Source organism: Eretmochelys imbricata, chromosome 16 (assembly GCF_965152235.1).
Source record: "Eretmochelys imbricata isolate rEreImb1 chromosome 16, rEreImb1.hap1, whole genome shotgun sequence".
Taxonomy (NCBI): Eukaryota; Metazoa; Chordata; order Testudines; family Cheloniidae; genus Eretmochelys; species Eretmochelys imbricata.
In genome coordinates, this window is record NC_135587.1 from 7,669,398 (window position 1) to 7,695,428 (window position 26,031).

General features: G+C 45.0%; 2 protein-coding genes across 5 annotated transcripts in view; one reads left to right on the forward strand and one right to left on the reverse strand.

Moving 5' to 3' along the window:
• Nucleotides 1-26,031, forward strand: part of MAN1B1 (mannosidase alpha class 1B member 1) — a 48,027-nt gene that overhangs the window by 20,310 nt on the left and 1,686 nt on the right. The window contains exons 10-15 of one of the 3 annotated variants that reach the window (XM_077835995.1): nt 208-328; nt 2,972-3,169; nt 5,423-5,554; nt 7,927-8,027; nt 21,614-21,866; nt 24,618-24,773. In XM_077835995.1, the coding sequence (XP_077692121.1) occupies nt 208-328; nt 2,972-3,169; nt 5,423-5,554; nt 7,927-8,027; nt 21,614-21,866; nt 24,618-24,644 (832 nt within the window). In that variant the 3' untranslated portion in view covers nt 24,645-24,773. Of the gene's footprint in view, nt 1-207; nt 329-2,971; nt 3,170-5,422; nt 5,555-7,926; nt 13,674-17,311; nt 19,523-21,613; nt 21,867-24,617; nt 24,779-26,031 lie in introns of those variants that run through there. The other 2 variants (XM_077835996.1, XM_077835997.1) reach the window with 2 other exon arrangements.
• The window catches only part of DPP7 (dipeptidyl peptidase 7), a 30,808-nt gene continuing 18,914 nt past the window's right edge, over nt 14,138-26,031 (reverse strand). The window contains exons 9-13 of one of the 2 annotated variants that reach the window (XM_077835998.1): nt 17,396-17,514; nt 17,159-17,315; nt 16,369-16,433; nt 15,442-15,512; nt 14,138-14,588 (exon numbers count right to left, since the gene is read on the reverse strand). In XM_077835998.1, coding sequence (XP_077692124.1) covers nt 14,456-14,588; nt 15,442-15,512; nt 16,369-16,433; nt 17,159-17,315; nt 17,396-17,514 — 545 coding nt within the window. In that variant the 3' untranslated portion in view covers nt 14,138-14,455. Of the gene's footprint in view, nt 14,589-15,441; nt 16,281-16,368; nt 16,434-17,158; nt 17,316-17,395; nt 17,515-26,031 lie in introns of both variants that reach the window. The other variant, XR_013348189.1, reaches the window with a different exon arrangement.

Below are 26,031 nucleotides of genomic sequence, written 5' to 3' on the forward strand. Positions count from 1 at the left end.
TGGCCTGGGACAGTGAACCATGGCCAGTGGGAGCTGTGATCGGCTGAACCTGCAGACGCAGCAGGTAAACAAACCGGCCCGGCCTGCCAGGGGCTTTCCTGGTGGGTGCGTGCCAAAGGTTGCTGATCCCTGATCTAAAGTATGGTTGGATAAATCTACTTTAAAATGTGTATATTGGGGCCAACTGGGAATGGTTTTAATTCACAGATTGTTGGAAGATTACATGAGAGCTATGGAGGGAGTGAAAAAGCATCTACTTCGGACATCACAACCCAAGAAGCTTACTTTTGTGGGTGAACTCGCTCACGGCCATTTCAGTGCTAAGATGGTAAGCACTGTATCTGAATTTTTTCAGTGGCTCTTATGAACACTGTTGCATTTCCCCTGAGCCATCTGCAGTTTCGTAGGGGAGAGCTCTTGGGTGCGGTAGTTATAATAGATCTTTGATCAAATTTGTATTCTCTGTGTGTGTGAAGCAAAGGTTTTGATAGTGGCTGCTGGAAGATCCAAAAAATGATAAATTAAAAATGGCAGGGACCCTTGCAATCTGCAGATGCCTCGTGCATTTAGATTACACTGTGATAACCTGTGAAGGGTGGTGGTTTTGTTTGTCTTTCTGTCTGTTTGTTCTGCGGGCAGGTGCGATCTTAGTTTAAAAGAATGCTGGGTTCAGGTCACTAGTGACAATATTGAGTAGCTAGGTTACAGGTAACAGTCCCTGCTGTGGACAGAGGCCCTTTCTTAGGTTTTTATTTGCTGATCTGAATCTCCCTGTGAGTTTCCACTTGTGCTTCTGCAGTAGTAAACACAGTGCAATCATTTGTTACATCATTTCAGCATTGGGAACACTGAGATAGTGCCTATTTTGTATATTATTCACTTTTTCTACAATGCAAAAATACAAGGAAGTAAATGATCTAGTTAGTAGTTAAGGCATGAGTGTGGAAATCAGGGTGATTTGGAAATTCTGGTATTGGCTCTGCCACAAACCTACTGTGTGGCCTTGGGCAAATGCCACCTAAAAGGCAGGAAATAAGAGATGGAGTAAAATATTTGATGCAGGAATTACTGAGTGAAATTCTGTGGCTGTGTTATACCAGAAGTCAGATTAGATTATCATAATGGACCCTTTTGGCTTTAAAATCTATGAATTTAACACTCCTTTTGAAAAGTATTCAGAGTGCTTTTGGTGTAAGACAGTATATAAATGAAAGTGACAAATATTTATAAGTGAGCAGTGCATTACTAATGTATGTGTAAATCTGCCCCCTCAACACTGCATGTATGAGTACATTTAATTCAGTCCCTGCAGGGCAGAGACTTTTACAGCATTTCATTTATCATCTCTGCTTGAAGGGTACGACTGGAACCTCACCATAACTGACTAGTTGAAAAGGTGTTAATGCTGTTACTTCAGTCTCTCTACACTGATATTACCATCAATATTGACCACTGCCTGTTGAATTGGACGGGGACCTTGAGAGCTTTGTACAGAGGTTCTCTATGAGCACTACGAGATTGGCAGGTGGTGGCAGTGGGTGTTTTATAACCCCTTTAGGATTTTGGAATGATAGAAATGAACAAAATTCCAAATGTAATCTGTAGTCCTGTTGTTCACAATATTAGTAGTGCATTAGCCTTACTGGAAGGGACTGTTAATCTTATTGTAAACTGAATTTCAGTGGAGGTGAGTCCTGAGAATTGTATGAGACATAGGTTCCCAACTTGTTTGTATACTGATTGTGTTGACTGTTGAATTATTCATGTAACGTTTCACAGTGTTCTCGGAAAGATAACCACATGTAACTCAGTTGCTTGAGAGCGTTGCATCTACAAAAGTGCTATACTTCAGTTCCTTGAATAAATAACTGAATAATAAAGCTGTAGTGTGTAGAATTCATGAAAGGAAGATCCTTGTAACCCTTTTGCTCCTGCTGCTGCCTCTGTGCAGGAATAAAATCCAGTGTTGTTCTGTGGAATGTTTGCTGTACCAAGGAGATGAGCCTGATATACCGAGGAACACTGAGGATGCCTGACTTAAAGTATCAGGTGTTTCTTACACTCAAATGGATAATAACAAAAAAATTAGAAGTTCTAGTGGTAGGAAGGATGTTCAGTTTTACCTCATGCTCTGTTATATTCAGATTAAGATTATCATATCAGTTATTGCTCAGAATAATCTACATTTAAACTTCAAATACTTCCCCAACCCTGTTACCCTTGGTTTCTATGGCTAATTTCTATTTTGCCTTTTGTTTTACTTCAGTCTCTGCTTCAAAATATCAGAGCTCATGAAATTTGCTTTCTGTTCATAGGTTTTATCTTAACCCTCATCCTTCTCTTCCCTATCATTTTCTTTTGTCTACTTTTTGTGTTTGAGTAGTTTCACTTTTAAGCTGTCTGGACCATTTAAAATATTTAAAAGAATCTCTTTAAAGCACCATGAAAAGTTAGGGTGCTATATAAATATTAGAGACGCTGTTAGCTTGAGGTTTTTTCAAATTTACACTTTCTGATAGAACCCTCTTGAAATCCTATGTCCTGAATTCTTTTAAAAGCTAATTTTATAAGGATTTTTTTGGTTCCCCTCTTGATTGATTTTAAAGATCATTCAGTTTCTCCCTTGCTAATCAGCACTACAGGGTAACAAATAAACTGACTTTACACAAAGTGTTACGAAATGCATCAGGCTGGTAAACTGAACAAGATGAGATTTTTTTTCCACTAGCTTCTTTTGGTTTTAGTAATTTAAGGTGTTACAAGAATCAATAGTAGCTACAAAATCTTGTGACTTTGAGTTGACAGTGAGTCTCCTTTAGTAATGGCACCAGCCTCGTGTCATGTTACATTTCTGCTTAACAAATAATTGTGGTCTTTAAGCACTCTATATCCTTATTGCACTGCTACAGGGTAAATCAAAGTCTTGTTTGTTTTAATACTTCTCACACCAGATGGTGCTTTTGTCTTGCAGGATCATCTAGTTTGCTTCTTGCCTGGGACGCTGGCTCTTGGAGCTCATAATGGTCTGACTGCTGATCACATGGAGCTGGCCAAAGCCCTCATAGAAACTTGTTATCAGATGTATGCTCAGGTAGAGACAGGCCTGAGCCCAGAGATTGTACACTTCAATCTCCATGCACAAAAGGACCGCAAGGATGTGGAGATCAAGGTAAATAACTTTACACGTATCACTACAAATTGACATCTGTGTATCTCTTGCTTTGGATAGCTCTGTGCACATATCACATTGTTTCTATGAAATTTCCTATAGAATGTCTACACTTGGGGAAGAAGAAAAGGAGTACTTGTGGCACCTTAGAGACTAACCAATTTATTTGAGCATGAGCTTTCGTGAGCTACAGCTCACTTCATCAGATGTATACCGTGGAAACTGCAGCAGACTTTATATATACACAGAGAATATGAAACAATACCTCCTCCCACCCCACTGTCCTGCTGGTAATAGCTTATCTAAAGTAATCGTCAGGTTAGGCCATTTCCAGCACAAATCCAGGTTTTCTCAGAACGTAATGGCTGTCTTCAAATACATTAAGGGCTGCCATAAAGAGACCTGTGATCAACTGCTCTCCATGTCCACTCAAGGTAGGATAAGAAATAATGGGCTTAATCTGCAGCAAGGGATATTTAGGCTAGATATTAGGAGAAACTTTTTAACTATAAGGGTAGTTAAGCTCTGGAATAGGTTTCCAAGGGAGGCTATGGAATCCCCATCATGGGAGCTTTTAAAGAACAGATGGGGCAAACATCTGCCAGGGATGGTCTAGTTTTACTTGGTCCTGCCTTAGTGCAGGGGGCTGGACTTGACTTCTCGAGGTCTCTTCCAACCCTACATTTGTACGATTCTCCTCCACCACCCACACATGCCTCAAATAATTATATGCAAGTCAGCTTGTGAATGTTAAGAGATCATTCAAAAATTTCAAGCCTAGGGAGTGTTTGAGTGAGGAGAGACAGAGTGGAAGTTTACCCATCAAAACAAAGAACATTCTTCCCCAAGTTTCAGAGTAACAGCCGTGTTAGTCTGTATTCGCAAAAAGAAAAGGAGTACTTGTGGCACCTTAGAGACTAACCAATTTATTTGAGCATGAGCTTTCGTGAGCTACAGCTCACTTCATCAGATGTATACCGTGGAAACTGCAGCAGACTTTATATATACACAGAGAATATGAAACAATACCTCCTCCCACCCCACTGTTCTCAGAAAACCTGGATTTGTGCTGGAAATGGCCTAACCTGACGATTACTTTAGATAAGCTATTACCAGCAGGACAGTGGGGTGGGAGGAGGTATTGTTTCATATTCTCTGTGTATATATAAAGTCTGCTGCAGTTTCCACGGTATACATCTGATGAAGTGAGCTGTAGCTCACGAAAGCTCATGCTCAAATAAATTGGTTAGTCTCTAAGGTGCCACAAGTACTCCTTTTCTTTTTGCGAATACAGACTAACACGGCTGTTACTCTGAAACTTGGGGAAGAATGTTCTTTGTTTTGATGGGTAAACTTCCACTCTGTCTCTCCTCACTCAAACACTCCCTAGGCTTGAAATTTTTGAATGATCTCTTAACATTCACAAGCTGACTTGCATATAATTATTTGAGGCATGTGTGGGTGGTGGAGGAGAATCGTACAAATGTAGGGTTGGAAGAGACCTCGAGAAGTCAAGTCCAGCCCCCTGCACTAAGGCAGGACCAAGTAAAACTAGACCATCCCTGGCAGATGTTTGCCCCATCTGTTCTTTAAAAGCTCCCATGATGGGGATTCCATAGCCTCCCTTGGAAACCTATTCCAGAGCTTAACTACCCTTATAGTTAAAAAGTTTCTCCTAATATCTAGCCTAAATATCCCTTGCTGCAGATTAAGCCCATTATTTCTTATCCTACCTTGAGTGGACATGGAGAGCAGTTGATCACAGGTCTCTTTATGGCAGCCCTTAATGTATTTGAAGACAGCCATTACGTTCTGCCTCAGTCATCTTTTCTCAAGACTAAACATGCCCAGTTTTTTTAACCTTTCCTCAGAGGTCACATTTTTTAAACCTTTTATTGTTTTTGTTGCTCTACTCTGGACTCTCTCCACCCCCCCCCTTCAGTTTACTAAAGTGTGGTGCTGAGAACTGGACACAATACTCTAGCTGAGGCCTCACCAATGCTGAGTAGAGTGGGACAGTTACCTCCTGTCTCTTATATAAGACACTCCTTTTTTGCAACTGCATTACAATGCTGACTGATATTCAATATGTGATCCATTATAACTCCTGGATCCTTTTCAGCAATATTACTACCTACCCAGTTGTTCTCCCATTTTGTAAGAGTTACCAAAGAAGCTACAGGGTACACTCAAATTGCTCTCTGCTAATGTATCCTGCTCCCTGACTGAATTGTGATCTTTACTTTTTTGCAGCCTGCAGATAGGCACAACCTGCTGCGACCTGAAACTGTGGAAAGCCTGTTCTACCTGTACAGATTCACGGGGGATAAGAAATACCAAGACTGGGGCTGGGAGATCTTGCAGAACTTCAATAAATATACACGGGTAAGGCCAACATGCTGAGCAGTAATGATCTCAAGAGTGTATCTAGGCAAACTGTTCTGTGTATAGGGACCTTCAAAGTAAAGCTGAAATTGCTTATCTTCCAAGGATCATAAAAATATGTAATAGGTAAAACAAAGCATTAAGAGCTTGACAGAGTATTACAATATGTACTGTGCCTTGAAGCCTATGTACTTAGGCTTATGCATTTAGTACTTAGCACATTAAGGAAAAAGACTTTTCATCATATTGATAAAAGCTATGTATTAAGAGAATTATGAGGAGAGAAGACCTTCTAAATTGCTGGGATAGAATTGTCAGCAGGACAAAAATGCTGACCTATATCCAAACAAGTTTTGTTTTGTTTGTTTTCAAGTGGGTCTCAGCATTACCTTCAGCAATTTCAGATATAGTTTCTAAGGGGCTAGGATTTTCTAGTGCAAAATACCAATACAGAATACCTTCATGGTAACTCACTGACTCCAAAGCATCATTTGCTTTAATTGCCAAGATACATGAATAGATACCTGTGGGTATATAGCCATTGTCCGTTAAACCAAGGGTTCTCAACCTTTTTCTTTCTGAGACCTCCCCCACCCAACATGCTGTAAAACTCCAGGGCCCAGTGGGATGTGGGGAAAGTGGGGCTCTGGCCGCCAGGCATAGGCATATTTTAACTTCCATTTTTTTTGGGGGGGGGCAATGGGGCTCAGGCCAGCTCCACACAGAAGGGCCTAAGGATGGAGTGCTCCATCCACCCCCTTACTCACCTCAGCAGGCCACCCAGCCTGTCTGGGTTGCAGCCGTGGGGGGGAGCGCATGGGGCTCAACCACAAATTACAACTCAAAGAGGGGTAGGGGGCTCAGCTCTAAAAGTTTGAAAACTGCTCAGGGTGCAGGGAGAGGAGTAGCAAGAGGCTGTGTGCAGACGGGGGGTAGCTCAGAATGCAGGGAAGGGAGTAGCAAGGGGCTGTGTGCAGACGGGGGGGTAGCTCAGAATGCGGGGAGAGAAGTAGCTAGGGGTTGTGTGCAGGCAGGGGGGTAGCTCAGGGTGCAGGTAGCTAGGGGCTGTGTGCGGGGAAGGCCCCCCATCCATGGTTGCTGCTCCCTGAGGGCTCTGCTGGCCCTAGAGCTGGGTCCCCCTGCTGAGGTGGCTCCCAGCCTCAAAGGGGGCTGGAAGCTGAGGAGCAGCTGCAACCCCGGGCACCAGCAGTAGGAGATGGGGGAATGCTGTGGCTGGCCTCTCTATGGCACCAGCCAGAGCAGTAACTGCCCCACTCTGCTTGGCTCCAGCCTCTGACCTGGCCACGGGGCAGGGCTTCATGGAAGTTGAGGGAGAAGAAGTGGGTAAGGGGTGGAGCTGTCCCTGGGACTGCCCCACTCTGGGTAAGGAACTACAGTTTGTTTGTTTGCGGGGGGGCAGAGCCTCTTGTGCTCCCCCATTCTGCCCCTGGGCTCGGGGCTTCAGCCCCACGGCGAGGTGTTGGGGTTCGGGGCTTCAGCTGTGGGCCCCACAGCCCCATGGGGGCTGCAGACCCCTCTGTTTAAAACCACTGTGTTAAATGATTAGATTGAATAACGGAGTTGTGATGTTGATGAAGAATGTGTCATAGATGGGATGTTACTCCCATGTAATTTACCTTTTAACAAAGATAATTTGATAGATGAATTTTAGTCCAGCAAAGTTTTACTGATCCTTCCTTGAAACCATCCAGTTTCTGCTGTGATTGTGTCAGATCTCCCAAACACTTAAGCAAGATCTGGCTGGGATGGTACAACAGTTGGGTGGAAGCTTTCAAAGGAGAAAAGAGAGTGCTGCAGGAAGTAATGTTAATGTCTCAGTAGGGGGCACTCTTCCCTTTGTGTTTGTATTGAGCCAATGCTCCAGCATAACCTGAGAGGAGCACTGTGTTTCTAGAAGTATCTCTTGGATGAGCTATAAAATTATGTCCAGGCTGCTTAGGGTCATGGGATCTTTCATGACCATTTCTCAAGAGTATGGGTATTTAAACCTGTTGTCCTGACCAATTTCAACCTGGTAATTACAGTAATTGCCTCAAATTTCTTCTGCAGTTTTGACTGGACATTGTCCTCTTTACTTGTCTTGTAGCATTTCTTTCTGCTGTTAAACATGCAACATTTCACAGTGATGTGGCTTCATTTTACTGTATGTAGTTTGTGTATCAGTTTGCAAAGTGTTTTGGAATGCTTCAGAATTGAAATTCTTTATGTAAGTTGCAAAATATTACTTTGAAAGCTCTGCCTGCTTTTCTAATGCTTATTTTCTTTTTTTTAATCAAAATTGAGAATTTGTAGGTAACACAAGTTTTTTCGCTTATAGAAATATATAAAATTGTTACTTATCCTTTTCACAGGTTCCTTCAGGTGGTTATACTTCCATTAACAACGTCCAGAACCCCAGTAACCCAGAGCCAAGAGATAAGATGGAAAGCTTCTTTCTTGGAGAAACACTCAAGTATATGTTTCTGCTGTTTTCGGATGACGTAGACCTAATCAACCTTGACAAATATGTATTTAACACAGAAGCTCATCCCCTTCCTATCTGGGCACCAGCATAGAAGTACTGTAGACTCCTTCGGCAGTGGGATGTTACTTTGAGTCACTTTACTGTGCAGGGTTTGAACTGGGATAGCAGAGAATTGTTCTATTTACCCTTTCTTGTTTTTTTAAAAAGTTGGAAAAGCATCTCTGATTTAGAGAAATCTGTCAGTCTTAAATCTAACTCTGTGCTTTAGCTCGGGGATGGACAACTTTTGCACACTGTACTGCTTTGCCTGGATTTGATGCAGACATCAAGGTTGGGAAAGCAATTGCAGTGTGGACCCTGAGGTTAATAGGTCTCTGAGCAACCAGTGACTCACTCATGCCATTCTCCGTAGATTTTGGTTAGATTTCAGGACAGTGGTAAGTTGTCTTATAGCACAGGATTGTCTCTGGAGAGAAGGATGTACTGAAAAGCTTGACTCCAGCTCATTCCATGGTATGAGCCTGTAATATCTCCATATGGTATGTGGGGTAGATGGAGAACTGTACCATTGTCCCAGTAAAAATGGAGATGTCAGTAATATTGATAACACTTTGATCTCATTCCAAATCCATGAGCTGTGCAACATTGTGTTTGAAGAAAGAAGTTGTATTACAAAAACATCTGTAGTACAATATCTGAATTTTATTGAGCACTTTGAACGATGTCTTAGAGTTGTGGCTAAAATGAATGAATGGTGGCAAATTGAGTACAGAACTTGCTGCTGATTTAGCTCAAAGTGGTATACAATTTTGTAGATGTATTGCAATTTTTTTTAACTTATCTGCAGGAATGCAGGAGACAATGTGAAAAGCAAACAATATACATACATGCATTTATATATATATATTTGCATCAGTTAGACTCAGGTATTCTGACTGAAAGCTGCTTTGCGAGGTTGAGCTATAGAAAAGCTGGTGAGCACATTAGGTGTAATTCAAAATCACCTTTCTCAGATCTTGGATTTTAAAAATGTTATGTTGGATCAGTGAGGCTTACTGTTGTACAGAGTAATTCCTACTATTTGTCTTACTATGGATTAAGAAGGAGGGATTTTTAATTCTTTTTTCTTCTTTGAAGTACCTTGTTTGAAAGTGTTACATTCATCTATAGAATTAAATGCATGGATTCAGAATGTGGTCCTACTGAAAGGGTATTCTTCCCCCTCGCTAATACTGCCAGTAGACTTGCTGTAGAGAGCTGTTTGCGTGCTTTGAGGAGAAAATAGACCTAGTGTTTATGGATAAATGTATCTTCTGTGAGTCTAGGGGTCTTGCATTTTTATTTCTGGAAATGAGTTTCAAAACATGAATTTTGAAAGTAAAACACTTTTCCTTTTGGTTCTGTAGCTAACTTATGCAGTCCTGTGGACACTAATAAGTTGTGGGAGAAAAGTGCTAGTTCACTTATATTTTAGGGTCTCTTTTCCTGTCATAGTTTCCATTCCCACAGGTCTCATTAATGAGAAGGGAGGTTACAGGTACATGTATAGGCACAATCCACTCTAAATTTGGGGCTGAGAAATCGTGGTAATATAAAGCTGACCCATAGCAATTCATTTTCACTTATACTTATGGATTTAACAGTAAATGTAACTTTCTGTTTTGTAAAGTAACCAGTGTCTTTATAACTTGTCTTGCCAGACCTGGTCATGCTGGAGTAGGACATTACTATTTGGACCACTTTTTAAAATCTATAGGCAGTACTTATCATTCCTTGTACTGATGATGGCACATGGAAGTGAAGAAACAATTACTGCAAATTATATTTCTATATATGTGTGTAATATATATAATATATATATATAGGTACCATTTTTTTAAGTTTGTTGATGCTGGGAGTTGGGGATTTGCTGATATGACAGGTTTATGCAGAATGACGTGGTCCACAAATTCAAGAATTTTAGTAATCTTGCAATTCCCAAGGTCTCCCCCTTAAGTGCACATTGGAATTTAGAAGCCATACCCTAAAGCCTGAATAGTTGTTTTGTTGCTCGATTTTTACATGGTTCATAAGAATTCCGGAGTATCTTGGTTATATTTAAGGGGGGGTTAAGAGTTAATTTTCAGGAGGTGAATATACACCCTAGTGCAGAGAACATATGCAAGGTTCCATGTATCACTTAAGCCCTGTGTTGAGGTTATAAAGTGCAGTTGCACTCTTAGAAGCATTTGACTCTGCAAAAATGGCATTGTAGGGTTCCGTGTGTGTTGTGGTGGTGTTGCGATTCCTTCCATATCGCATGAGCTCAGTATACAAGTAAAAGGATATGGGATGAATTTCACTCTGAATGAATAAAGTGGAGGGAGGAGTAAACATTATCCCCTTCCCCCCAATCCTAAATTTCTATTCCAAAGCTATTGGTCTGACTTATTTCTTCTCTGGCTTCATGCTGTCTTAGGAAACTAACTTACCCTAACTGGTAGTTTTTGTCAAATCTTACCTTTTTGTTAATGTTTTGTTTAATATTGGTCAACATTCTGCTCAAGGTAGAACAGAAACCTAATGTCAGTTTGAAACTATCATTTATTATGCCTGAAACATGTAGGCCCTAAATAGTCTGACAACTGGCGATCTGATTGCTCCCTTTCTGACTGCTGAAGAGAAAGCTTTAATTGCTTATGTCGTGACCTGCTTTTGTGCCCCCTCAAAGATACTTTCTTGCCTCTGATTGGTCTGTGAAGTTTAAAGGCGCAATACTCCACCTTGATGGCACAGCACATCCTCTTACTTTCCAGGCATGCTAGGACCAGTGCTCATTCTTGGTTGTAAAGTTTCCATTCGGGTACTGTATGGTCCTTTGAACCAAAGCCTTAATTGCAGTGAATATAATCCATCTACTTGGCATCTCCATTTATTGAATCACTTCCCATACTCAAATAATGGATTGTTGTGGAAAGGCCATAATTTAATCCAGTGATGTTAAAAACTCTTTTGCCGCGAGCTGCCTTGGTTACTTTCCAAGAGCTTGAGTGCCTTGCCTAATTCTAACAAAACAAAACAAAGTGCACCCGCTCAGACTATTCATTCGTACTTGTGACTGCCTCCACTGAGGAATAAATACTGCTTGGTTTGTTGTTTATGGCCACAGCCATGAAGTACTGTATACTTACAGGTGAGGCTAGTAGTGGGGTCTCATTTAGGTACCAGAGCTTAAACCAGGGCTTGGAAGAATATTTCTATTAACGCAAAGTAGATCTGAAAGATAGATATGGGGCAAAAGTGAAACCCCCTTTTGAGAAGCCCAACCCCACTGCCACCCCTTAAGTACGGGGATTTCTACCAAGGTGCTGTGCCTGGAATCTGTTGGGCCTCCTCCATATTTTATATTGTCCTGTTAAGAGTCTGATTAAATCTGAAGCTCCACTCATCCTCTCCAACTGCTGGGAGGGAAAGAAGCTTTGCCTTCCATTCTCCTAGTGCATCTGTCGTGAGGGGTTGAGGAGAAGGCAAGTTTCTGCTGCTGGAGGCTTTCCTAGCCTTTTTTTTTTTTTTGGTTCTTCACCTGGGAAACTACAGTACTTCTGCTGCTGGGAGCTTTTTCAAGCAGCAGCCTGAAAGTGAAAGGAAGACAAGTTTCCTTGCTGCTCTCAGGATTCTGAACAGCAGCAATGAAACTGATAAGTCTAGTTAGTTTCACGTTGCTGCTTGGCAGTCTCATAGCTGCAGTAGAAACACTGCATCTGTGTAGCTGCAGCCTCAAAGAAATACTGCACTTATTCACTGTTGGAAGGTTATTGGCACAATGCGAAAGACTAAAAACTTCAGTTTTTTAAATGAAATCTTAAATACTATTGGAAGAGATGACGCAAACTTTCATGCTGCCCAGGGAAAGTTTTTGACTTGTGTGTGGATTTTTCAAGCCCTGAGTTAAGCTATTATATTCTGTAACCAGAGGCAGCATTTCTTACTGTTTCTGGAACTTGCCCCTACCCTCCATATGGTTGTATGTGATGATACAGTGGAATGGTGAGCCTTTTGGTAACAAAGCCACTGCTGTAGGTCTTAATCCAGCTGGGCAATTCATGTCTTGTGAAAACATTCCTAGTTCTTTCTGTTTCTCTAAGCCAGTTACTCTGAAACTTTTTCCAGGAAATGGTGTATGTCCTTGCAATAGCTGTGACTCTCCCAGTTGCTTCTTTGTAGGATGTACTCGATAACTAGGTTTTCACTGTATACCCTTTCCTCTTACCCAAGGTTTAAAATCCATCAAGGAAATATGTACTGAACTGAGGTCAGATTTGTCTGCCACAGAAATCTGCAGCAGATTCTGAAGCATGACACTCCCCCTGGCTCCTCCATTTGATGGAGTTACTTCTGACAAGATGAAAAGTGAATTATGGCTGTAAGTCTCGCTATATATCTAATTTATCCCCACACTATATCATCTAAAAGCCATTACTATTTGATTTCTTCTATACTTCACCGACTTTCCTTTTTTAGCCACTTTCAGCCCCCTTTAGCCCCTAAAGAGGAACAAATCGAATCTGCAGAACTACTTTCCTTGTTAAGTTTCATATTTTAGAATCTTTCAAAAGGTGCAAGAGGGTTAAAAAGAACTCTTGCCTCCTCTTGAAGTGGAAAGTTGGAAGTCACCCAAAGGGCAGAGAGCAGACCACTGGCCACCACTTGTTCAAAGATTCTAGCTCGGAGAGTACTTTCTAGGTGACTCACTCCTGGCCTAGCTGCTTTGTTAATGCATCATGTGGCAAAGACAGAGCCTAAGCATGGCCCTGGTCTTAGTGTGGTTTCTGCTTTCCAGGAGCTGGGAATGCTAGCAAGGCAATGTAATCAAGAAGCAACTCCTATAGCAGAGCAAGGATAAAAGGTTGCCAAGAGAAACATCCACCTGGCCTTGGTTTATCTTGGGAGCTAGAGGTGGGGATTCCATTGGGGGAGAGTTTACTTTACTCCTTTCCAGTCTCTCCTCTCATCTCTATAGAGACATTCAGCACGCCTCTCATGGGGCACTATGAACCCTGCTAACTGCTGAATGCTTCTGCTTTAACCTGTGTGAATCTACGTACTACTCCTTGCTCTATGTGGGAAACTTACTCCCAGTGCCTGGAGGGTCTGCTTTGAATCATGTGAAAAAGTATCAAGGACTGGCCCTAGTATCTATCTGAACCAGTTGGGGCATGATGGAAGCAGAGATTCACCAGTGTAAATTTAACCAACATAGCATTGGGTTGAGCAATGGTAAGAAGCTGAACAAGTGCTGTACTTTGCCCACCTAAGTAACAGGAGCCTGGGATGATCTCTTGTTGGAGGCTTTCCAAATCCCCCTCCCCCCCCCCCCGCCTGCCCCTGTGTAATCATTGTAAGGTGATACATTTCACTTTAAGGCATATAATTAATTACTAAGATGTAATATTTTTTCAGTCTTGCTAGTATTTATTGGTACACAGTATTTGCAGTAGGTAAGAGTCTACTTGTTAATGTGCAAAGATGAATTTATTTCACCTCTCAGGGTGAGAGAAAAATATCCTTTTTGTATCCACTTTGATTATATTCAAAAGCCAGCCCCTGGAATTCTATCACATACTTTAATAAACTTGTAATTTATTTTAAAATAAATGTAGGTGGCATCATTGGAAATGTGACGACTTATTCACTAGGAATGCTGTTTCCTGTACAATAGCTGTTCACATGAGGATTACCTTAGCCAAGGCACTTGCTCTCCAAACTTTAGTCTCTACTCCACAGCTGACTGACCCAGAGATTTTTTTTTTAAAAGTAACTATAATTTTTCTGGAGAAACTGTTCTCTTCAGCTGAATCCTACAACTCACTGATCATGACAGCTAGTACCCTCACTTGACTTCTTCACAAATCACCCAAGAGAACTTTCTCCTTTTAAGCATTTCTTTGAAGACAGACTGTTCCTAGCTGAACATAAGCTACACGTATCCTATAGTTCTGTGTAACACTGGAGATTGCTGTGGGCTGTGAATAATCATCCCTCATTCTCCTAGCAGGGCCCCATTCTTTCCTCTACCATTCTGGAAAGCATGTACATGAAGCATGACCCAGTTCCTGAGGAATGGTCTAACACAGGCAAGCTTTTATTCTCTCCTCCTCCCATTACAATCACATCTTTAGTACAGTGCAGGTAAGCATGTGACCGGTGGAAAGTGCTATTGCCTTTAGTCAATGGATTTGTCCAACTCGTTTTCTTTTGACAGACTTGACTGACTCACAATTTAGACAGGTGAATTTTTATCACCTCCATACAGCCACCTGAACTGACATTTTCATCAAATGGTCCGCGCACACTTAGTTCCGATGGCTCCCACCCTTGTGCTTTCTGGTACACACCCCAGCAGCACAACATTCCTGCTCGTGGCTGGATGGATATCTTCACGGTGATAGACCCGCAGACATCTTCTCCCAGGCTCTCTCAATCCTAGCAGACTTCACCCAGTTATGGATAATCCTTGCTTCTAGGTTGCGTGCATCTGTGACAGATGGAGGATCAGCTGGATTATATCCTCTGCAGGGAATGCCAAGCATATACAATAGTTAGTTGTCCATATCCCAACATGAGCCTACAGTTACTCAGAGGCCAGAGCAGCCATTCTCAAGCATCACAGTGGGATTTCATTTGTAACGAGTCTAGCTAGTGGAGGTGCAAAGGATCTAGTTTCCTTACATAAAACATTTGTCATAGGAGGGCTTCCCCTCTTGTGCGTAGAATAGCTCCAGCCCCAGGGAACAAGGCTGCAGACAGACCACCTGCTTACCATTCTACTATGCAGCTTTAAACCATTCTAGTAGCGTGTAACCCTGAAAAATAAGTTACAGTACAAACCAAAATAATGGTGGGGAGGTGGTCACTATGCCTACAGGAAAGGGAGTAATGGGCCCTCCCTGAGTTTGGGTAGTTCAGGACAGAAGACACACTACTGTCCTCTGCTCAGTGCTCAAGCATCTGATTAAGGAAGAAAAGCTCGAATGGTGGGATGTTGCTGTGTGAACTGCATCCAGGTTGTCGGGGCAGAGTGCTGGCCCTACTGGGGGAGAAAGAAAGCACTTTTCTGTAAAGGAGCTTGCACTGAGAACAACTTGGCACGAGCCCTGCTCAAGAGGGCCCTTCCTCAGCGATGAGACCAAGTGAACATGGTGAGAAAGCAGCTACGAACCAACCAAATACCATTTCCATGCTCAAGGAAAGGCAGAGTGAAGAGCGCAGAGTTGGGTAAGGAGAAGGCTCTTCTTCCAAAGCAGTGTTTCAGCAGTGTTTGGTGGACTGTCTCCTGCTGAGGTTACTATTGTTTTTCATTGCTGGGATCACCCAGGCCAAGGGGGAGGCAGTAAGCAAAGGCTTATGGTTACTGGCTACATACCGGAGATCCAGATGATGAGCGCCTCCCTTAATGGTTATCGCAATTAGTGAGGAACTGAGGTTACTATTTATCTGGAACAATAAAATGTGCAAGTCAAACTCCTTATACCAGACAAGTGTGTTTGAATATGGGCTTTAAAAATTAAAGACAGAGCCAGGAAGGGCAACAGGACGCTGACCTGGTCAGCAGCAGGACAGGTACAGGTGTGTCAGGATCATCATAAGCCCTTGTCTTCCTCCCACTCCCAATAAGTCAAATGTGTTTTCTCAACTGAAATTGACACTTCCCCCATTACAGGTAAAAAGTGTTAACGTTTGTGGCCAGGCTTATTTCCCCAATAAAACCAATCTTTCCAGAACCATGAGCCTTTCAGGTGTTACCCTGGCTGCACCAGGTTGTTGGGGAGAATGAATTCATTTTTAGTTTGCACAAATCTGATCTTCAGCAGCTCGAAGTTAGGGTGTTAGGGCAGCTGTAGCTCAGAACTGGGAAGAAGTTGCTTTCCAACAGCAGCCGGAGCTGGAGGGAGGGGTGCAGAAGTAGAACTAGCTGTGGGTATTTCCCCAAATTCTGAACCAGCAGAAGCTAGTGCAAAGAGCGGTTATGTCTAAAATGAAGTGGTCTTTGCTGTAGCAAAGCCAAAAAATCAAATCCCCTCTTTGGCAGAAAGAAGCAGCCTCCCTGATAGACTAACTTACCATTTGCCACAAGTGTTCTGGGGCTGCCAAATAGTTTAGCAGAGCAAAAATACCCATTTAACAGGAGGGACATGAGCAACTGCTGCCTGCTCTGTAGCCATTCAGCATTTCCATGGAGCAGCCTAAGGTGGTCTGTTAACACTAGACAGAAAGGGTGAGGTCAGCCAGGCTAACAACTGGGGTATCTATCTCACACCTGTGCTCAGCCCATAGCGATGCAGATACTTACGCCACCGCCTGCCCATGGATCCAAGTCTCCATTTGAAAATATGATGTTGCTTGCAGCTTTCAGGTCTGAAATTCACACAGATCATATCTGAGGGGCCTCTTTACGCTCCTGTTTAGCTGCTTCAGAGTGTGCAAATGACAGTGGAAAATTTAAATTCTTGGCAGTCACTTTGGTTTTCCACTTGTTTAAGTGAAGTACAACGTGGGCTGATTACAGAAAGCCAGGCTTCTCCTGGACTTTGCCACCACCTCCCCTCTAACAACATGTGCATGACGAGCAGATGCTCAGAGCGGGAGGTGGAAAGGAAGCTGTGCCAGGAGGAGATTGCTGCTCACTCTTCCAGAAAGAAGCCATTCCTGTCCAGCTCCAGCTCCAGCTCCACCCCAAGCATGACCTGCCTCCATGCTTTACTGGTGCTAGTCTGCTTTTTTGGTGCAAGAATCAACAGGGAGGGAGGAGGCAGAGTCAAGGTAGGAGCTGGGAAAAGACAGCAAAATGTTGGGGTTGGGGCAGGAGAGAGGGTAGGGCACAGTTATGGTCCTAGAGGGGAGTTGCACTGGGGGAGCGTTAGGGAAACGGGAGGAGAGGCTAGTTGATTTGGCTGCAGTCCTTAAATAAGAACAGCTGCAACTGTACGAATCACTTGCCACCTGTAACCTGTGTGTATATTCATTATAATTGAGCAAGCCCTTCCCCTTAATGCTATCAGGGTATCCAGACCAGAATGCAGGGACCGTGGTGGGGAAATACACAAATGAAGCAAAGGAATAAACAGCAACATGCAGCTTACCGCTGCCCCAAAACATTGTTTGCAACCAGTCCCTTTGCGGGTGCACGAGCCATTTGTTGAAGCAGTACTGCTGTCTCATGGCCTCGGTGAACGGGAGTTCGGGGAAAAAGTCGGTCACGTTGTTGCTGCTGCAGGTTAAGTTGATCTCGGTACAAGCCTGTGATGGAAACGGGAACTGTCAAGATGGAAAGGGGGAGGATCTGTATTAAAGTCCACTGATTCCTCTGAGCCGCGTACCTGATAGTCCCACGCCTCGGCATCTGGGCCAAGGCCACAGCCAGTCGGGTCAGAACATTTTCTGAACTGTTCGTATATGTCATAACACGGCACCATCCTAGTCGAGTTGTAGAACACTCCTGCCAAGCAGAAAGACAGAGTTAAGCGGGGCTGTCAACAGCTCAATGGCTGCGCTACCCAGAGCAACCCCCAAGAACTCAAGCTGGGAGACCAGCCAGAGAAGACATAAGGAGATCAGGGGGTGTGGACAGAGTAATAGATCTAGAAGGCTGTGTGCCATTCTGAGCTAGGCTGTAGTAAAGATCACAGCTCTCCATCTGCCTAGTCGTTAGATCAGCAAAACCATCACCATCTCTTTGCTGGCTGTGAGAGAGCCTTCCACTCTGCAACACCCAGCATCTGGAACAGGCCCCCTGGGTCTTTTTGCCTCGTTGGCTCTCCCATCTCATTCCAAATCTGGTCTCTGCCCTGCGTGAGTCTCAGACTAACGCACTTCAGCTGTAGTAGAGTCTCACACAAACTATCCTGAACCGAATTCTCAAACTGCACAAGGCTAGTGGCTGTCCACCCCCCAGGGTGAATGTACTGCAGCTTCAAGACAGCAACTTAAGCAAACTGGCCAATGCCAGCCCTGCAAAGAAAGAATTTTGTTTGATCGTGGATGGAAAAAGGAAGGGTGACGTGCCCAGACTTGCCCAGATGAAAAACAAGTACCGGGCCAATACAAGCCAATCAGGCGTAGCATGGGAGCTGGAGGAGACTGGGCGCCTTTGTGTGGATGAATAATTAGCAGATAGAGAAGAGAAGGAAGGACTGTTTGCTGCCTGCCACTCAAATGACCGGCTCAGAGAGTAGCCCAAAAGGAACACGCTACGGACCAATACCAGCAATAGTACTGCTAGCCGTGGCTTGGTCTCCTCTGCAGACTGTTAGACTGGATTCTGGAGAGTCCGACAGACACAGCTCCCCCAGGAGTAGGACTGAAGGCTCCTACATGGGGGGCAGGAGTCACTCCCTATAGACACCTGCAGAGAATTCCTCGCCCCTCCTGCTCACAAGGCAGCTTTCAGAGGGATGTCGCTCAGCACTCAGAGCCTCTCTCTCACATCGGACACGTACCTGGCTAAACTCCTGGCCGGAGCATGCAGCCTCCGCTCACAGAACGCACTGTGTGATGTAACGCTGGAGGCAGGTGGGGTTCGCTTTCCAGCGCACAAGATCATTTTGGCTTCAGCGAGCAATTATTGCAAGATCCTGTTTGTTGGAAACGCGACACGTGCCGGGAGCCCCGATGCGAATGTGCAGCTGAAAGCCATCAGCGCTGGGGGACTGAGGAATGTTCTCAACTTCATTTACTCCAACAAACTGGACCTCTCCCTACAGAACGTCGAAGAGACGTTCAAGGCGGCAGAAACCTTGCTCGTCCGGGAAGTGATCAAGCTGTGCTTTCAGTTTCTGGAGGACGGCCTGAATCACAAGAACTGCCTGGACACACTCAACATCGCTCGGAGGCTTGGGCCAGAAGAGTTGAGACAGAAAGCCATGAACTACGTAGGGCAGCACTACAAACAGATACTGACTGATCCTCAGTGCATGAAGCAGCTGGACAGAGAGACCCTGTGTGAAATCTTAGACAAGACAGACATGGCTGGGTGCACTGAGCTGGAGCTGTTCAACGCGGCCATAAGCTGGCTGCTGCATGACAGCGTGAGACTGAAAGGAGCGGCAGATATTTTAAAGCGAATCCGGTTTCCTCTCATTCCTCTACGGGATCTGCAGAGATATGTGCAGGAAACCCCCATTATGAGGACAGACTCGGAGTGCCATAGGTACCTCCAGGAGGCTCTAAGCTACCACTCCCAGCTGTATGCTCAGCCAGCCCTGCAGACCCAACACACAAGCATCCGCTCCAGCTCCTCTATGCTGCTCGTTCTTGGTGGCAGAACCACGGACAACCGAATCTGCAGAGACATGTGGGTTGTGGATGAGAGCTGCAGTGCATGGAGAAAGATAGGTGAACTCGCTACACCTGTCTACAACCACTGTGTAGCTGTGATCAATAACTTCCTCTTTGTCATCGGCGGTCAATCCAGATTTGATCCTGCAGGGAAACAGCCTTCAAACGAGGTACGGTGCTTAAGGAGCTTTAGGTTAGAGGGAATCAAGTAGTCGAAGGGAATACTGGGACTGGAGTTCTGTACATACAAAGGCTCAGGTGAGGTAAGGCTAATTTCCCCACTAGGTACCTAAAGTCAATGTTCAGAGGCGCTGAGCTTTCACAACTCCCACTGAAGTCAGCGGGTGTTTCAGGTGTCCTGTGTAACTGGAAAAAAAATCAGACCCTTTATTTAGCTGCCTAATGTTCATTGGAAAGCGCTGGCTTTGAACACGGCAGAGACAAATGGCCCTGTAGAGAGATTTTCATTTAAAAAGAGCTGCCTGGCACGAGACTGTCTCCCTCCAGTTCACAGCACTGCTCAGGATGGCTGTAGAGTAACGACCGTGTTGAATCACTCATCACTCTCCTGGAGAGGTACAAGAGGAGTAGTGTTTGAGATCGGAACGGAGTCCTCTCCTCCAGGCTGGCCAGGGCAGGACTGCTCCTACACGCTATTTCCTAGTGCTCTGCCAGGTTTTAAAATCCCTCTGGCGACAGGGCTCCCACCATGTCCTTTGGGAGACAAGTTAGCCCAGTCAAACTCTCCCTCTCTGTTTAGCATATTCCACTTCCGTGGATCGCATCAGAAACCCTTGTACGCCAGCCCCAAACCAGGCCAACCTCAAATACCTGAAGGAGTAGAACACCGGCCCACATCCATCAATCCTCATGGCCTTTGACCTCGGCTGCCTGACCCAGTGCCACTGAAACGGGATCGTATTCAGACCCTCCCCCCGCCACAAGAATTGCACTAGCAATGGCAAGAGTTACAGTTTGACTCTCCTTTAAAAACAAAAAAACTTGTTTTTCTTGCCCATGTAGGGCAAATACCCCTCCCCCCACCACGTGCCCCAGCTCCAATGTCTTCCCCCTGCCTAGGGAGTAAGACACCATTGTTTGTGGGGGTTAGCTAGCGAATGTTAGCCCAGGTGAGCGCCCCACTTGCTAACTGTCACTTTGTGCTTAGAGCCCAAACTGGTTGCCCCCCCTCCCCCGGGTTTCTAGCAAACTCTGTCCCCCAAGCAGAGTTAACAGGAAGGGGTTAGGGAGGCTGCAGGAAGCAGCAGAGTGCTACCAGCACTGAGCAGCATGCCGGGATCTCTTCTGGTCTAGTCCCTTCAACACCACCCAAAAGGGTCACCTCTGCCCAGGAGATGGGAAGCCTCAGACCAGGCTGGGACGCAGCGCTGGTCAGTTGGTAGCAAGAGGACAGAGGGTGATGATAACTCTCTGCTGAAGCCACAGCGCTGCTAACAGCTAGATGCGAATTAACATGCCAGCCTGGCTGCTGTATAACTTTACCCAAGATCAAGCCAAATTCTGTCCAGTAAGGCGGATAACACGGGTTTCCAGCTGGAAGCCTTGTTCTGACAGCCCTCGCTGTGGTAGTTTCCCCAGGGGTCAGGTGGGATTCCCTAGACAGCTCATCTCTGTCATGCTACAGCACAGAGCCTTGTACCAGGTTCCTATCACTTGCCCTGTTTAAATGAACGGCTCAAGAACCACACGTGGCTTTCGCTGTGGCCTGAGATGTAACTTTGTGGAGGGGGCATTGCACAGATCTTAGCAAAGCTTTATAGCATTTCATCCCTATGCGCAGACAAAGCCGTGCAGGCGTCTTTAGATGTGGGGCACACGAAGTGCCATTTAAAGGAACCATTCAGGCTGGAATGTATTAGCCCTCGCAGCTGACAGGGGGCTACCCTGGAACCTCGGGGTGTGACTGCAGCACATGTAGACGTTCTGTGCTCCTTCTAATCTAGCCAGCTTGAGTGTGGGAGCCGTGAAGCTGTGGCGACACAGGCTTAGGCATGGGGCAGCTCCCCCCGTAATTAGCCAGGGCTCTAGGCAGTCTTGTACAACCCACACTAAAGCCCATGAAGCTGCAGCTTCACTGCTCTGGTACCCAGGCTAGGCCGATTAAAGCTAGATCAGGTACGTCTACACAGTTGCAGACACACCCCGTGACTGCAGGGCATAACAGTTCTTAAAGCCATGCCTGTTGGAGGATCTCCCACTGCCTTGCTCAGTGACCACTATTCCCTCTACTGTGATCCTAGGTGTTCCGCTTTGATCCCCGCGACAAGTCGTGGCTCCAGGTCTCCAGCATGCTGGAGAGGCGAACACGCTTCCACGCGGATGTGCTGTCCGATCGCATCCTGGCTGTGGGTGGTGGGACACTGCTGGGGAAGCTCACCAACACCATGGAAACATACCAGCCTGCAGAGAACAAGTGGGAGCACGCTGCTCCCTTTCCAGTGCCAGTGGCCGATCACGCAGGTACCACCCACAAGGGAATCCTCTACATTTCAGGTAACACTGCTCTTCTAACTCATGTAGCTACTTTGCTTTTACCGGTAGCCTTAGAGGTCAGGTAAGACTGGATCAGGACAGTGCTTGGATGGGCGATTGACCAGGGAAATCCGTAGTGGTGTAGGGGGTACTGTTGGTGAATCAGTAAGTGGTGCTCCTCCTCCCGAACGAATGCCCGCCGTTACATTAGAGGGCATCGTCTTGCAGAGAAGACTTACAATAAGATCTTGGCCGGTTGCAGTCAAACATCCCATTGCACGTTTTGTCAGAACAGGAATTTTGATCATGGTGTCTTGGCCAAATTCCAGCTGCTTTCCTTTAAGAAAGCAAGCTAGGGAGAGATTTCCAAAGAACTGCCGCTTGTTTAGCCACATATGTGACATGCATTTTAATGGAAGATGTGGGACTAAATCCCCTGCACTGTTCTGGAATGCTCATCCTAGGGAGTGAGGCACAAAAAGTAATTGACATGTAAGCTCTGCAGGGCAAGGGCTAGCTGATGTTTCTGTACAGCGCCTAGCACAACGAGGCCCCAAGCCTTATAGGGACCATTGGCACTACTGCAATATAATTTACTAATTGCATATCGCATGCTCCATGCACTTGGTAAAAGAACGTTACCAAGGTTGCAAAGTCAAACACTCAAAAGTTAGAAAATGCCAAAATTAAGGTTTCCTGGGCAACCCTAATTCAGTCCCTTTGAGCGTAAGCACTTTCATTAATTACATGATCACAAAGTATTTCTTCCACTGGACCTCTTGCCCCATTCATCCCCTGCCCCAAAGCATGGGGACACTAGAATTTGTCAAAGAAAAAGCTGCCAGAATTTTTTTAACATAGCAAAACAATGTATTTTCCCTTAGCCTCAATCTTGGAAACAGCGACACTGTTCTGGTTGGAATTTTCCAAACAAGGTTCAGCCTGAAGCAGACACCCATCATGGAAAATTTCAGTTTAACCACTTAAAGTTTGGCAAAGTTATAAGGAACTGAAAACAGAGTCTTATAAACGGGAAGTGTTGGGCACCCACAATAATAGGCAGTGCTACCAGCCCCGCCTATGACACAACTACCTAATGCAATGTATTAAACACATCTGGAAATACACAAAGTAAGGGGTTCCTTCAGCAATCGTTCACTTGGACATGTAGTATAATGTACAGTCATCGCTAGTCCTGTCTCATGTCAAAAGAAAGCACATCATCAATACAATGACACTTATGTTATTGCTTGTGCGCTAGAAGATGATTTGACATTGAAGTAGGAACCTTTGGTTTTTGTCTTCCATAGATTTTAAGGCTAGAAATGATCATTAGGATCGAGTCGGATCTCTTTGGTTTGATTTTAACTGTGCAACCTGAATGTTGCATTTAATATGTCATTATACTGCGGTATTTTAGGAAAAGGACACTGAAGCGTAAGACTCTGAGATCAGTTCTATTTTAGTGTCTAAATAAGCATAAAAGCCCGTCTGAAATGACATCTTAACAAACCCTGGATCCAGTGCGACATTCTTGCATCAGCCAGAGTGACCATCCGACATAGGTTGGAAGGATGGCCCAGTGGTTCGGGCACTAGCCTTGGGCTTGGGAGACTGGGATTCAATTCTTTGCTCCACCACAGACTTCCTGCATGGCCTTGGGCAAGTCATTTAGCCTCTGTGTCGGTTTCCCATCTGTACAATGAGGATGAAGATGCTCCCCCTACCTCCCAGGATGTCATGAGAACGAATGCATTAAAAACATTGAAGTGCTGACATACCATAGTAATGTCTCATTGAAGTTAGATAGGAACACAGGACTGGAAGGGAACTCCTGGGTCACTGAATCTAGTCCCCTGCTATCATAGGCAGCTCCATCACATGATCCCATTCATAGTACTAGCCCAGGAGGTCTTATCCTCAGCTCTGTCCAATCATAGTGAACAATTACACATGCAATGCTAGTATGAGAGCTTAAAACGTGCTGTACCCAAGCAGACAGTGTGGGGGTGGAGCGTGTTTACACACAACCTGGAAAACCCGGAGGTAAGTGTTGTGTCAGCCACATTTGACCTCCTGTCCTCCCTTTTCTTTGTCTCAAAGACTCTGGCATGGTCTGCATTCTTCAGTTCAGCGAGCATGAAGGGGTGTGCCCTGTCAAATAGTAGCCTCCTGCCTCAAAGAGAGGAAGCTGGACTCCTGCAGCCCTGAGAGACCCACGTGATGGGTGTCTTAGAGCCAGGGAATGGTTAGAGAACAGCAACTGGCTCAGATTCAAGAATCAGGGAAAACTTGAAAACTGAAAGAAGTTTGCACAGATTTCTTTTTAAATAGTCACTTTTGTGCATCTTTGCACATCCTGGTGCCTGGTGGAAGCAGATCCCCCAAGAGAGGCTGTTCCTGCTTCCTGGTTGGGTTGGAAATTACCTCACGTGCCACCATAAAATCTTGTGGGGGGAAAACCTGTTTGCAGGAGACACTTTTCATATCCAAGAGGTTTGATTTTAAAACCTCCAGACTTCTGGATGCTCCTCTGGCACACACCACTTGTAACAACGTCCTGCCCTTCCTGGTGAGTAGGAGAGACAGCTGGGTCGTCAGGGTACAGCACCTTGGAAAGGCTGCATACGGAGCTGGAATGCTCTCCTTTCACCATGACAGGCAGAGATGGCTGGCAAGGCCCCCTAACGCTTGTTTGCAGAGTGCCATGAGCCTCTGATGAAAACAGCTTTAGCAGGGCAGAGGGATTCTAGCCACACTTCTCTCCTCCAGGGGGCTTTTCTGCTGGCAAGACCTTGAGGGACACATACAGCTACCTCCCTCGCCTGCGGCGCTGGATCACGAACCGTGCCATGACCTTTGCCCGGTGCGACCATGGAATGGCTGCCATCAGAGACCGGATCTTCTGTATTGGAGGCAGGACTTTAAGTGCTGTAAGTTGGGATTTGTTCTTATGAACAGCCATATTGGGCCCCAGATGCAGGCTTTCTACCTACAGGTCCTCCTCTACAGCACTGTATTATTCCAGTTTGATGACTGTAAATGTCATTAATTTCAATGGATTTCAGTCTTGCCGTGTACTAATGCAGTGGTGAATCAGGCCCATAAGCCTGTAGAAATGCCTAGGTCTATAAAATTGTTTTCATGAGTTGCAGCCCTGTGATAATCAGATCCTAGTTACTACCAATATCAAGAATATTTACAGCATCGATGAAAATGTTTTAAAAGCCAAATCATCATTCCTCTGCAGTTACATCCTAATGCAGGAGTGAAACTGATGAGCTGATTCTCCTCACACATGCCAAGAGAAATGCAGAAAGCAAGCAGAACAGAGAGGAGGATGGTCCAGGGAGTAGGGAGCTAGCTTAGAGCTTGGGAGGCCTGCATTCAAGTCCCTGCTCTGTCAGACTGCCTTGGGCAAGTGACTTAGCCCCTGTTTACGCTACAGCAGCGAGAGCAGCACAGCTAGGGGGCTGCCGTGGTGTAGATGCTTCCTACATCGAAGGAAAGGGTTTGGCCATCGCTGTACGTAATCCATCTCTGAGAGGCAGTACCTATGTCGACGGAAGAATTCTTCTGTCACTTAGCCATGTTAACAGTAGAAGTCAGACTGGCCTAACTGCATCACACAGGGTGCAAAGTTTACACAGCCCTGAGCGATGAAGCTAGCTCAATCTAATATTTAGGTGTAGACCAGGCCTAAGTGTCTCTGTGTCTCAGTTCCCCATCTGTACAATGGGGAGAATAGCACTGCTCTGCCTCCCAGGGATGTTGTGAGGATAAATACACGAACGATTGTGCTGTACTCAGATACTATGGTAATGAGGGCCATAAGAGAGAGAACTATCAAGTAAATCAGGTTTCTAAAAGCTTTTTCAGTTTTATTCATTGCAGGGGGTTAACATAGGTGAGGATTTTTCTTTTAGAATAGGCTGTCCTGTGGCAGCCTGCCTTTCCAAAGGATTCTCTGAGTGTCTCCATACCCTTTAAATGCTGTGGTGGAGACTCCTCCGGGAGGGAATAGAATTCAAAGTGTAACAAGCAACCCTGCTCCGGGCCATGCACCATACTGCAACCACAGCTCCTGTGGTGTCCCCAAGCCCTCTGCCTCCAGCCTCTTGCTCCATAGGCAGAGGCTCAATGCATAAGGATACACATGGTTTATGTTATTACTGACATCAAGGAT